Source organism: Rhododendron vialii, chromosome 3a (genome assembly GCF_030253575.1).
Source record: "Rhododendron vialii isolate Sample 1 chromosome 3a, ASM3025357v1".
Taxonomy (NCBI): Eukaryota; Viridiplantae; Streptophyta; class Magnoliopsida; order Ericales; family Ericaceae; genus Rhododendron; species Rhododendron vialii.
Window position 1 is genome coordinate 30,154,954 of NC_080559.1, and position 14,730 is coordinate 30,169,683.

The 14,730-nt window shown below is 37.7% G+C and overlaps 1 protein-coding gene across 1 annotated transcript; it reads right to left on the bottom strand.

The window, feature by feature from the left end:
- Positions 1-792: 792 nt before the first annotated feature.
- On the bottom strand, positions 793-6,768 carry LOC131319796 (uncharacterized). The gene is made up of 4 exons (XM_058350195.1): positions 6,442-6,768; positions 2,259-2,765; positions 1,398-1,544; positions 793-1,153 (listed from the first exon to the last, which is right to left on the bottom strand). Exons 1-4 carry the CDS (start codon positions 6,547-6,549, stop codon positions 1,064-1,066), a joined length of 852 nt encoding a protein of 283 aa, XP_058206178.1. The 5' UTR covers positions 6,550-6,768; the 3' UTR covers positions 793-1,063.
- Positions 6,769-14,730: the final 7,962 nt, after the last annotated feature.

Consider the following 14,730-nt stretch of genomic DNA (forward strand, 5'->3'; position numbering starts at 1 on the left):
AGTGTCCCGATAGCAATAACGAGGATATATGCGAGTGTGACCGGCGGCGGTGGCTGCGGCACCGGCGGCGGTCTAAAATGGGCTTTAACGAGTTTGGTAGGCTCATGGAAATACTACAAATTTTCTGCACAACAAATACTACATGGAATTTACAGAGTGATGAGTTTCGTACCTTCCGCCACCAGTTTAGAGAGAGATTCCACAGCCTACCACTTAAAGTAAAAGAAATTACATTTGCCAGACCTTGACCTTGATTTGCTTCATGTTGCTCTCTATTTTCTCCCTAAAAGCAAAAAAAGAAAAGAAAAAAAGTGGTTCATCTACCGGGCCAGCAGATTCTTCCTACAGCTATGCAGATTTTTACTGCTCGCAAGATTGTCATGGGAGTTCTTTGGACGTTGCAGGAATCTAACCTGATCTGAGCTTTTCTAGTATAGAGAGAGAGAGAGAGAGAGAGAGAGGCAGCTTTAAGTGAATGCTAGTACTACTAAAACGCTTTGACCATGTGAAACATGGGAGTGATTCCCCAACAAAACAATTGGAGAGAGAGAGAGGACTATTGTTTGGAACCTATGAAAAAGAAAAAAAGGAAAATTTAGTTTTTCTTTTTTGGTTTGAGAGGAAACAGAGAGGAAAATAACAAAACGAATAATTAAGCACAATGGATTTTCTTTCACACATTCCTCAAAGGTTTTCTTTTTCTCAAGTTCCAAACAGACCGTTAGTTACGGCATACCTGATTTGTGGTTACTGGGCGAATACCATGGCAAGCTATACGGAGTTCATACGATGTAAATAAACAACAATTTTTGACTTCTTTTATTACACAAACACTATATACAACCCCATTTGGACAATTTTTGATTTACATACATTAATACAGAACACAAAAGACCAACTAATTTGCAGGTTTTGGTGGGGTCCTGTCTTATTTTCCGCAAAACCTGTTTTTAAACTACTAACTTTCTGCCAGGCCTTCATTACTGCTATGCTAATCTCATTCATCACTTGCATTTGGTTCCTTCATTCCTACATTTCCTCCACAGCTAGGGTTTGACAGTTATTAATTCTTCGAAACGTCAGATTCTTCTGTCTTCGCAAACCTTCCGCGAATCCTAGGCTGAGTATCAGCCAGAGCCTTCCTGCAAGCATACTGAAGTAATACCCGCCATAAGCATATTGGCCACAAGAAACTGCACACAGGATCCTCCGTCCCAAAAAAATATCTATCCCACCGTCTCAATGCACTATCAACTCAACTGGATGATGTCGTACGAATCTCAAAATACACGAATGTCGAGGCATACCGCTACCCGTCATGAGCCTTTCCGTGGTGATGGCCGTTGGTACGTTAGTCAAAACATGGGGAAGCAAAAGAACATTTAGTTATAAGTTACCTTGATTTTCCTGCCAAAATTCCTCTTAGACTTCTTGTTTCTGTATCTGGAAAGCTTTTGCTGGCGGTCTTCGGTGGTGCAGTTGCTGAAAATTTGCGGCGGCCCACAAGGAGAATGGATGAGACTCACATGACCATTACCAAGAGTCTGCCACAAAAAACTCAGTATCAATAAACTAAGCCCATCCTGATGAAATGGCCAGAAACATCTTAACATTTCTCAGTTTGTATTCTTTAGCACAAAACTAAATACAGGCTAGGGTTCAATTGAGAATATAAATTGCATGGACCTGATGCGACATGACAGATGAACAGAAAAAACGAGTCCCCTATAGTGAGCCCTTACTTTCTAGACATCGCCTAATATCCACGCTTAGCTGCGTAGAAATATTTACACACAACATATATGGGCCTGATTGATTGGGCGGACTAGACATGAGATGAGATTACAAATCCAGTGGAACTGCATTTCCAATTTTGATAGCGGGATAAGATTATCTGTTGGACCACAATCCCACAAAACAACGATCTACAATATCATGGGGGCGTGGTATTGGCAGTACCCTCACTATTAGTCCGGTAGAATAACTCGTCCTGTGAAATAACAAATCGCCTCAATGGAAATCTGATCATCGAAACATGCCCTACATTTAGGATGTGAACTTCCTGCCAGCGACATGAAGTCTCCCAGATTTCCTAAACTCTTACCACCATAACAGGCTATCAAATTTCCTAGGAAACCAAGTAGTAGGCGCCAATCAAAAACAAACCAGAGATATATAAATTGAAAGAATTGACATAGGTAAGAAGCAACAAGAGAGAGAGAGAGAGAGAGAGAGAGAGAGAGAGAAATTAAATTGACCTTTATGTCACCTTCACTGAACGACCTCCGCATCCCATACACATCACCAAGGTCCATTCCGTGAAAATCCAGAAAATCTGGCCTCACTGACAAACCATGCATCCAGTCCATTGAGCTTAAACATTCCAAGCTGACACTCTTTGCAAATGACCCAGGAGCAATCAACCTGTTCTCTGCAATAGGGGTTTCAACAGTCCCCAAAACAGGAATCTTGATATCCAACATTTCAGAGAGAGGTGTTTCAATAGCGTCTTTTGCCAAGATATCTTTCTTGCATTCATAGAAAACCTCACTCAAAAGCTGCTCACTTTGAATTGATTCAATGTCCGCAACCTTGAGTGATTGGGGTGATATGATATTTTCCCCGCACGACATCATTGAAATGGTAGCTGTCATGGGATCAAAGCCAACCGCTGGTTCTTCAATAATAGCTTCAGGAGCTTTGAATAGATCCCCTTCTCCCCCCAAGTCATACTCTGATATGGTGGAGGTATGAACCACGTTTCCCTGCAATAGAAGCAAAATGTTAACAGATTCCAAGAGGCACGGAGGTATAACATGTGCTCAGTCAGTCCTGACAAGACGCAAAATGATAGACTTAGAAAACAAATGGGATGACACTAGAAATTAACTGGGTTGAGAGACAGTATTCCAAAACTACTAAATCATCTCCAGATTCCAGTTTAAATAGATGATGCTCCCAAAACTTTAAGCAAGTAAAGCAGCATCTCATTCCTATGACAATCAATGAAGTGAACACTTAAAATCGAGCATTATCTAGGAATCAATCACAAACAGGTTTTTGCTTTCTGTTTAGGCAATCAGAATATTTGACTAGCGCAGAAAAAGCACACTGTGACGAGGCAAGACAGCATCGAAGAAGAGTTCCAGAATAAAAATGATCTTCATAACTAAAACAGAAGTAGCTATATTTACTCAAAATAAATGAAAAGGAAACGAAAGATGAAAGAGAAATCATGGATGAACTTACATGCATCTGCTAGATAAAAAAAGTTCAACAGAACATAGCAAATATTCAAGGACAATATTCTAAATTACATGCATATGATGCAATGAAATAGTACATGCAATAAGTTTAGCCATTACATATCATACATGCATAGAATTCCATATGGAAAAAGTTTGAATTTCAGACCCGTCACCGCAACTCCACAAAACAAAGGGAAACAAATCTTATACAGGACACAATTTTCTGTGGACAACATGTCAACAACACAAGCGAAATTTATAAGTAAAAGAACCACTGTCCTCAAAATAGAACATAATATAAGCAGCTTAGGCTTTACAATATCCACTAGCTCAAGGCTGTCTCCTATCAGAAATTTCAAATACTTGGCCTTCTCAAGAAGTCTATATCGACAAATGGCATATGTTACCAGATAGTAGATCATCTTCGACAACCATTGATTGATGGCTAAAAAAAGAGTCAATTTAAAGAAAGCATGAAATTTACCTGCCCCTTTGGTATGGTCAATGTGCATATAAACTCCTTGAGGTGCACATATATATACACACAAGTCTCTATGATTCTGAACTAGATTGCACCGTCACAATTTATGTTCAAATTGGAGGTGCAGTTCTACATTGCCGGTCAAAAGACCACAAGGAGTTGTGTGCTTATGTTTTTTTCCTACGGAATGGATATGCGCATAGTTAACAAAGAACAAGGGGGTAAAGTAATTTCTCCCCTAAATTTATCTAGGGGATGAAAAACAAGACATGGTAGAACTGTTTTTAAAGGTGAGATTGGGAGCTGTCAACAAATTCACCACACTCCGAAATCAACATGAAGTCAATGACTCGAATCAATCAATCAACAAATAACCCAATACTCTGCCAACGAGACTTTTAGGTATCTTCTTTTCTTTTTTTTGAGAAGGGGAAGAGACTTTTTAGGTTGAATTAACCTTGGCATCTTGGTTCTCTTTCTGACTCAAGGAGACATGCTTCAGTAGATGCTTGTAGAGTGTAAAGAAAATTTCACTTATAAATTCTAGGTTGCAAGAAATCTTTACGATGTTACATAGTTTCTCTCACCTATTCAAATTGAAACCGGTCAACCATTGAAGAGGGTGCAACCATTCATGCACATCCTTACAGTGAAGAGTAAACTTTTAGTTTTGAATCAGAGTACCTTTTAATACAATGCTTGAAAAATGATATAGGAAAAACAGAATAGTCCAATGCACAGCAATAATTAAACCAAAGATTATAGCAGAAATATGATGTTGAAGTCATGTATTGTAAGCTTAGTCAAATCCAGAAATTTCTGGTTATAATTGAATGGTTGTTATACTGGAAAGATCACAAGTTAAAGCCAGAACACTCCCGAAGGTTGGGACAGCAGTAAATTTCTGCAGTGAAGAGTTAAAATGATTTGATACCATGGTAAAAAGCAGAAGAAAAAAAAGATTAATGGCGTCATTGCTTCCCCAAATGTTCACGAAAAGCCAAGAGCTAAAACCAGTTTCGCTCCAGTAAGTGACAGACAACTGTCAGCCTGAGCATGGTACCATAATTTTTAGTATTCTTTAAGAGAAAGGGTAATTTATTCATAATTTCAACATGCTCCTCACGTGGTCAGACTCTCTTCCTCCATAAGGGGACCAGAATGGGGGGGAGGACTATATCGGGGAGGCAGTAGGTTTTAACTACTATTTTTTGTATGCTCTAATAAAATATCATATGGTTGACCAACTATTCTAAAGAAAAGGTAATTATTTGTATATATTCTCAACAGGGTAAAACAAGTAAAGAAACAGAAGCCCCAAAAAGGGACTAAAGAGAAATTGTGAGTAGAGAAAACAAGCTAGTTCCAAGAAACACTGACAAAAATTATAGCAAAATCATGAAAACATTCAGGAAAGTTGATTGTTAAATATTCTCTATAGTTAAAATTTTGCGCAAAAAGTTGAGCGAACAATAAAAGTGGTAACTGCATTTTTCTACCCAAATATGACCACTAATCTGATGCAAAAGAGAACTTGTACAAGAAATCAGAATCAAAAGGCAGCACTCCCAAAAGCTATTCAGATACTTGACCAAAGATTTACTGGCTGAGATGCCTATGCTGTTCAGTTAGCCCTAATTCCCTCTATTGCAACCCTGAACCCTCTACGCCTATCAACTCTAGTGGGGCCAGTCTCTCATAAGAGTTGGGAGGCTTTGGGATTGGTCTCTTCTTTTCTATTTGCCAAGGGAAACACCCGCTTTAAAAAAATAAAAAAGACAGAGATCAACTGAATGTTTTGCTAAGGGTATCTCTCTATTTCTTATACAGTTTCAACTTTCAACCTGAAATTGCACACACATATGCCACAGCAATAAAAGGTGATATTAGCTTTAGCTTTTCGTTAATCAGTGGGGTGGAAAGTGAACTATTAATGGCAAATCCCTAGGGATTGAGATAGAGAAACCGACCCATGTCTTTTTTTGACTTTTTCCGTTGCAGAAAAGCATAATACAACACGGAACTATCTACGTTTTCGAAAACATGCAGGGAAAAAAACGAGAAAAAATAAGTATAAGATACACGAGAAAATTTTCAATACAACGGCCATCTCTCTCACATTGGGACGGGAGCCACACATGGGACCCATATCATGTTAGAGAGCAGCGGTTGCCTTGAAACTTTTTTCTACATACACACAAATATAAAAGGGGGAAAAAAAACACACACACACACACACACTTGTTTCTTTCCCGTCCATTGCTCCCTTTTTCCTTTCTTCTATATTGGTGGGGGAAAAAAATTAAAGATGTTACTAGGTGTTTTTGTAGTGTATTTACTAAAATTAGCAGAAGCGGAATAATTAACTTATGCATTTTAATCTTGTTCCCAATTTATCCCAGCAAAATTTAGTCAAACAGTCCCAAAGAAATGAACTTTCAGTATCCAAATTCAATTCGGCCGCGGAATAAGACAATAATTCAGTATCGGAAGAAAATCAGAAACCCTAACTGTATACGCAATAGCAATCAAATCAAAGCTTAAAATTCTGCATTCAAGCTGATCGAACTAATGTCGGTCAACCAAATTAACAGAACCAAAGAAAGAACGGAGTCAGATGAAATTCAAAACCAGATTAAGAAAGTATAGAGAGAGAGAGAGAGAGAGAGAGAGAGAGAGAGAGAGAGAGAGAGAGAGAGAGAGAATTCTCACCATTGGGAGATTGGGTTTGTGAGAACGACAGAAGTCTTCGAGTTGATTCACTTCTAGAGAGAAATTCTGGAAGGAAGGGAACATTAGCCCCGTCTCCGCGTACATCATTCCTTTTGCCAATCTCTTCTCTCTCTCTCTCTCTCTCTCTAGGAATAGAGATTGAAATCAAGGGATGCTTCAATGGAGAAGTCGTCCTTTTATAGACACTCGCACAGCTAAAAAACAAGAGTAGCAGAGTAGCAGATACAGCCGTCATGTGGAGAGAGAGAGAGAGAGAAATTAGGCTCATGTAAAATACTGTACTATTAAAGGACCGGAATCCTCTACAATTCCATTGAGGTGGAGAGTTCAGAATTTAGGCTCCATTCGGAACTTAGGAAAAAGAAAAGAAAATTTTCTTTTATTTATTTATTTTTTTAACGGCCCTTTTATTGAACAGCATATTAATATAAAGTCCAAATGAAACAAACCCCATAAAAACTTTAATTCAGCTTAAATTTCTGTGATATGTAGAGTTTATTAAAAATAATAATTTAGAGTTTAGAGTCCATGAAAAGACAAAATTGCTTTTCATTTAAATTGTCTTAAATGAGACAAGGGTTTTATTTGACTAACACAAAAAATGTCTTTTTTCATTTAAATTGTCTTAAATGAGACAATGGTTTTGTTTGGCTAACACAAAATATGTCTTTTTCGTATTTTTCGATCTTGTTGCACTTTCATGCGTACCCTAGGGTTTTAGGCACTTTCATAATGTTTTAGGGTGCACTTTCCTATGATAGGATTTTAGCGGTTTAGGCACTTTCATAGGACATTCTATGGTTTTAGGCACTTTTATACATAGGGTACCCTAAGATTTTACACACTTTCATAGGGTACTCTGGGTTTTAGGCACTTTCAACACCGGTCAACCTTGAGAGGGATTTTTTGTAAATCCTGGGCAAAATGTCCTTTAGACTTTACGAGAAAATATTTATATCCTTGTTATAGCAAAAACTCTTATAGTATATCCTCCTACTCAATTTGTTTTCTCCTTCATTTTCTTTTCCTTTCTTTTCTTTTCCTTTCCATAGGTTCTAAACAAAGCTCATGTAAAATAGAAGGATATTATGGGCTTTTTAACGGCTCTGTCTCGTGATCGAAATTATTAGTATTATTTTTAAATTTGTCAATTTAACAACCACGATAAAAATTATACTAATCTTATGGTGGTTGATATATTTTTTAAATGCGTTTGCAAAAAGTAAGAAAAACAAATTTTGGTATGTGGGCTTTCTCCGAATGCATTTCAATGATAAAAATTGATCACTTCTTAGAATTTGCCAGATCGTCAAACAAGATAAAAATCATATTTATTGGATATCCGTTGATATCTTTTTAAGGATGTTCCATTGCATTATGTACGAAAAACAAAATTTAAATCACTGAATCGGAACATATTTTTTGTAGCACAAATGTCTTGCGAGACCTATTCGTTGTTCTGTGATGAACATAATTTTTTCCTTGCTTGATGGAGTCGATAAATTCTAACAAGTGAACGGTTTCGAGGATCGAAGTGGACTTGAAAAGGACTCACAAAGTTCATCGATAGGACCATCCAGTCCCGCAAGAGGAGTTGATAGGATCTTCTGTTCGAAAAATTCAAGCTCACATGATGCGAACATAGATATGTACACAAACTTGTAATATATATGATACATCTTGAGTGTCCAATCTACGTGGACCATACAAAATGCATGAGGAATCTACACACTATTTTGAACAGATCTATGTGGAGACATGTTTTCCAATCATTGTCCTAAATATAATAGAGTAGCTGATTTTCACACCTCTTTTTTTTTTTTTATAATTGTCCAACTTTTTTTTCCTTTTGCATGTAGAATTTACATATTATATTTTTTAAGTGTAGACTTTTTTGCACCTGCAAGGGTAGTAATGATAATTTACAGGCAAAACCAATGCTATATAGAATGGAATTAATACTGTGAAAAAAGAGTGTGAAAATCATTACCCGGTCCGTAAAATAATTGTATAAAACCCAGTAGATAATGATTTTGTAGCTGTTATATGCAAAAGCATTTCTTAATATAATCATGTAAGTGACCCATGCGAAGAGATGGAAACACTACTAATATTATTCTATACAATTATGTTGGTCAAGAAATGAACCCATTAAAATTTGTTGATGACCCCATCGCAGCTAGTGTGCAATCTGAAAGGTACTGGGCAATTTCTTTTTGTTAAAACAATTCACACTTCACCGCTTCTTCTTTTTTATATATTACTCAAGGTATTCGTGCACGGTTACGCACGCTTTAACAAATTTCTGGGGACTCAGCCCCGTTCCAGAAATTTTCTTAAAAAATAAATAGCTTATTTCACATTTTCAAATTCAAAAATAATGTAAATAAAAAATAATTTTTTAATTTTTTTTCACCGTATTAAAGATTTTGACGAGGTCTATTAAACAAGATCCATATTGGTAGGAAAATTATTTGTGTAAACACATTATTTTCAAGCTTGAAATTGTCTTCTTAAAAAATAAGTACTTATTTTACGTTCCGGAACAGGTCCTGAACCGTCTCCTCGCACAGAGCCTAATTAAAGTCAAGGCAATGCCTTGTATATGTAGACCGACCCATAAGAGTTGATACTCCATTTAATTACGAGGTTTCGAACCTGAATCCTTAAGAGGGAACAACACCTTTGTTAACAAAGAGAGCAGAAAGTTTCATCGCCTTAAAACTAGTTGTGTGAAGAAAAAATAGGTTTTGACTTTTTTTTTTTTTTTTGAAAATGTCAATATCATTTCATAAGCCCGAAGGCGAAGATTACATCGCAAATACAGGAATGCACCAAAACTACCTACTCCGAGATTAACGGACACCCTGCAAAAGCAAATCAGCACTAGGTGCCGACATGAGAATCCCGTCCGGGACTAGGCAGAAAGAAAATCGAAACGACATCCCAGTACAAACCATTAAACAATGAAAACAGATGTAATCAGAAAACAACCAACAGATCTCAAGCGAAAAAGAATCTAATCCCAACATTTGTCGACTGAAAAGAGAAGCTCGACGGTCGGAGACCAAAACCTCCTTCGCCCCTGACCTGCAGCCATCTTCGCCAGCGCAAGCCGACCCTTGACGGAAATCACCCAAATAGGCAGCCTTCCGGTTCCATGGACTGCTCGACTGGTAACCGCTAGGCAGACTATCCGATGAAACCCATCCACAAACCAAACCAGAACAAGAACGGAAAAAAAAGATTATTTGCCCACCACCACTACCTCACCAGATCCGGGGGAAACCAGCCGGTAGAGGAGACGAAAAAATCGTCGAAAACCCTAACTCCAAAACACCTCACCTTATTTGAACCCCTCACCGACTACCAACTACCAGATCTGAGTCTCCACCGCAAGAACCGAACGGAGAAACCCACAGGCCATGGCCGGAGTCCAAGCGCCGAGTTCAACAGAGGACGAAACTGAGAACGGAGATGTGAGAAACAGTAGAAAGGGCCGGAAGGAGGAGGGGATTAGGGGAAAAAGGGGGAACAATTTAGTCTAAATTTACAACAAGGCATCTTAGTCTAAATTTAGTGTTTCAAGTGCGTATGAGAACAATTGTGATTGGAGAGAATTTTTTGGGTTAAAAAATACTAATACACTATAGAAGTATGTAACGTCAAAATCGATATCTTCTCTCCTATCTACTTGTTTGAGACCAATTTAATCATCCAGCATATTATTTGAGAGCTATTATTTTTGTTGGTTAAGAGCTAATTTAGAATTGAATTATTTAAAGAAACCTTTTTAAAAATTGAATTGACCTATATTTAACAATTATAGACTTCGGTTGAATGTAATTTAAACTCGAGAAAATTTTTCGATCCTATGAAACAATATTCCTGGAGTCGCCAAAGGCCTTCACAATATGAATACTTCATGAAAACTTCTAGTAGTACTATTTTTGTTTTTTATACTAACAAGATTGGAAACTTCACTTGGTTTGCTTCCTGGAGTTTTCGTACTTGACTTGGGGACCGATGCAATTTATATTAAAAAAAAAAAACTTTTATTTTTTGGTAATAAAAAGACTCTGGGCCATACAAAAGGGGGATGTGGAGTATTATTTTAAGTAAATGACAAATCTTTTTTAGACTTTCCCTTGCTTTATTTTAATTTTATTGTCAGTTAGGTAGCCAAAGTGAAAAGGTCGGATCTACCCTCTCTTTCTCTTTCCTAATAACATGGATTTTTAGTCATATAATTCTTCAAAATGATATGTCCTCCTCGTTCTCAAAACTCAAACTGCGCTCGCGCTATCAATCAACGCTCTCGCGAATTTTAACTCAATCTTTGATGTGTGTTTCAAAGACACTTTTACGCTCGTGCTAGCTCCCGCTCCGGTTCATGTTATACATGCATACATTCTTCGCTTTCTCGTTGTATCGTATGAGATTAATAGATACACTATTTTCTTTGTTTGTACTCCATAAAGAGTTTTTTTTTCTTTCTTTCTAAATTCCATACAAGTTTAAAACTGTTCTACTCCAAAAGATCAGAGGATCCGGTTTTGGGGTAAAGGTAAACATTCACAAACGCCTGCCAAAACCTGAATCAATTTTTGTTTGAATTGGAGTTGAAGAGTGGATTTCAGCAGGAATCATTAATTTAATTAGGAATCATTAATTTAATTTCTTGTCTCTAATCTCTATTGGCAAATATTGTTGCGGCGCCTTATAGGTTAAAAACGTGATTGATATTGCACTTAGGTAGTGGTGCTGAAATGAGGATTAAATAAAATACAAGAGGGATTGAAAAGGAATTACTAGATAATTGCAAGATAAGTTTAAGTGAGTAGGTGCTCGTGCCATTTGCCAAGTTTAATCTAGTATATATATTATATTCAAAATCCTCTCTCTCTCTCTCTCTTTCTCTCTCAAGTGTGTAAAATATTCAGTCAAGATAGCAACGTGTTAACTCTTATTATTGAATTTGGCTCTCATGTGGTCGCGAGTTCGAAGCGTGCCGACGCCTCCTCCTTTTGCTTCCGTTTGAATTTCATGATTTGTCTATTGTCTTTTTATGCCTTGTATGAGTTTCGAGTCTCCTTCCGAGAATCCGCTGCGGGTCTGGTAAAACTAATTACAGTATTTTAAATTCTCCCTGAATGTGGTGAGGCCTGTACTTCTCCATAGTGCAAGTTGGGATTCAGAAACAGAAAGTCTACACTTCCCGACCCATTTTCCCGATCGGAATCCCGACGCCCCACCGGGCCCATTCCTGCTACCGGATGGCTGATCCGAGCCGTCCAAAAATTCTATAAAAAAAATCCGAGTGGGCCCGTGAGAGAATTAACAGCATCCGACGTATTTAGGTGGCCGATCCGAACACTCCATTTTTTGTGTATATATACACAAATATACACACAAAAAATGGAGTGTTTGGATGGGCCACCTAAACACGTCGGATGCCGTTGATTCTCACCTGGGCCCACTTGGATTTTTTTTTTAGAATTTTTGGACGGCTCGGATCAGCCGTCCGGTGGCCGGAGTGGGCCCGGCGAGGCGTCAGGATTCCGATCGGGATTCCCGGTGGGGAACTGTAGCTTTACTCATTCAGAAAAAGGCATTAAATTTTTTGTCGTTTCTCCAACGCATACATTTTGTCGTTTTCGACAAATTTAGCGGACATGTGTTGTGCAGAGTAATTTGGTTGTTAGAATAATATAATTTTGGAGAAGTGCTACAATACACACCCTTTATTTGGGTGTGTATCATATGCACTCTTATTAAAATACACCAAAATGTTATGAATCCCAAAATAATACGAATCTATTGCTAAAAAGTTACGAATCATATTGTTGAAAAGTTACGAATTTTTAGTATAAAAGTTACGATACGAAATAAAATGTTATAAATGACCGGTCCTACAAGTAATTTTTTATGAGGTGGCACAATATGAAGCACACAATAGGTACATATGGTACACACCTTAAAAGGGTGTGTATTGAAGACTTTCCCTAGATTATTTTGTTTATATATATAAAGATCATTTTTTTTTTGTTTATATGTACCCTATTTTAAATTATTGTGGAAATTGCATCTATAGGAGTTAATTAAGTTTTGTCCATTGGTAAAAAGAATTTTTTTTTTTTTAAACATCAGAAACCATACATCATCTACAAAGGAAATTCATAGAAGAACTAGAGAAAATAGCAAAAACCTACATCACCGAGACCAAAGCATCACATACTGCAAAGTAAACCGAATATAATCTAGATATAGTGGTGGCCAAACAATGAGAAGGTGAACAAACTCCAACCAGAAACAGTGAGCACAAATGGAAACTCTAAAAACCCACCATGGGTACGCCCCGGAAGGGAGTAAATCACCCAATAATGAGAGGGGAATTCCCCAAAGGGAAGAAATGAATCTCTAACGGAGACAGAAAAAACAAAAAGGAAACGGAAAAAAAAATACGAGGAAAAGAAAATTCGAGCGGTAGACGATGTTGTCGGAATCCGTCACGCGCTGTATTTGAAGACTTATTTCCCAGAGGAGCTAAGCCAAGCCACCCTTGCTACACATCTTCACCAGATCGAACCCCATCTCAGACTAGAGCAAGGGAGAAAGTGGGTATATTATTCGTATTTGAAAAACTTATTTAGTAGGTTGTCAAATTTATGTATTCGCGCTCAGCATTCAATGAATATTTTGAACACAAGTCGAATCTACGAGTTTTATTCAAGAGAAAAAAGGGGAGCACTTGATTAATACTATAATTGAATGGTAAAACCCATTAAGGGGTTCCTTCCCAGAGCTAGAAATGAATAATTCGAGGGTCAAATAGTTTTCAATTTGGAAAGAAATATATGGGAGGAATATGGACAATGGAGGGAGTTTGGCTGTAAAGCTAGTGGTGAAAAGGTTGAGAAGAATCTCAAAGGGGCTGCCCAATAAGCAAAGAGTTGGGTTTATGCCCACTTTTTTTCAGGATAGGGGATTTTGCGGAGCGGCATCCTGCAAAGCGGTGTTAAGCGGTTAATTCGGCCGTTTATTTTGGCACGGACGGTTTGGATTGAATCTGAGCGCATACAAATTTGAGCCGCAAAAAAAATTTGAGCCATCAATTATCGATACGAACAATCAGATCGGCCGCTCTGCATCTACTTTGCAGGTTCATGTCTAATAATGGAATGTGCACTTTGGGGATGTCCCATGGGACAAAATAAGTACTAACACCACCCTAGTAATCCTAAATAGGAAACCAAAGGAAGTTGGGGATAGTTTTTTTCTTTTCCTTTTTAATACATCTTTTTGTTTGCAATGATTTTGCCATTTTATTCCTTTCCAGATTTTATCGACGGTAGGGAAATACCTGTTTTGGATTAATCAAAGGAAAATAACTTTGTTAATTTTATTTTTCGAGAAGTAAAAGATTAAAAAAACATAAATCTGTGTATACTTTTTAAAAAAATTCGGGGCTTGTGGTTTTCAAAATGATTTTTGGATCCCTTTATCGCACACAGATTGAAAATATATGATTATTTGATTTAAAGCTGAATAAGGTTCAACAAACAAGGCCTATGAAGGATACCTTGTGTGAATCAAGATCCTATCATGTTATGTGACAATTTGAACCTTTCATCTTGGAGGTTGATCGGGCATCAGTGTTTATTCGAATGAATCTCATTTTTGTTAAGAGTGGTTAGAGTCTGCTCGTCCATAGCTCTTAAAACCACCATGATTCGATTTCTAACCAGGCCGACTTTTTGTTTCGGGTAATTTGCAAATCATGTCTACAAAATGAACTGTACATATTGCCAAATGAGACCGTGGTGAATCTCATTTTGGCTCATATGAAAAGGGGACCCGGGATGCTGCAAAGCAGCTCCCTGCAGAGCGTCCTGTAGGGTGCATCAGGACCGTCCATCTCGGCAATCTTTGGTCCGAATTGAAAACAAATTTGTTAGTAATCCGGACCGCTAAAAACACTTTTGAACGGTCTGGATGTGTCCTCCAGCACTCTACAGAGAGTTGCTTTGCAGCATCCCGTATTCATGAAAAGGTCCTTATTCCCATTCCAGTACAGAAAAAGAAGAGCCAAATGTGAAAGCGCCCCGGTTGAGTTCAAGAGAAGGAAAGGACATATTTGATGAAGTGAATCTGGTCACTTTTGGAAGCTTTTAATTTGCATATTTCTCTCAGTTGGAACCTTTTTCCCATTCACATAATTTGTGTTAGGAAAATGATTTTGTCTCCTTGGGGAGGTGTGGAGTTGTA

Bases quoted from the DNA above. Each gene is read 5' to 3' on its own strand.
- LOC131319796 (XM_058350195.1), bottom strand. From the start codon at position 6,549: ATGATGTACGCGGAGACGGGGCTAATGTTCCCTTCCTTCCAGAATTTC. The intron at 2,766-6,441 runs GTGAGAATTCTC...CTTCTATTGCAG, and splicing joins ACAAACCCAATCTCCCAATG to GGAAACGTGGTTCATACCTC. The intron at 1,154-1,397 runs GTAACTTATAAC...GTATTACTTCAG, and splicing joins ATTTTGGCAGGAAAATCAAG to TATGCTTGCAGGAAGGCTCT.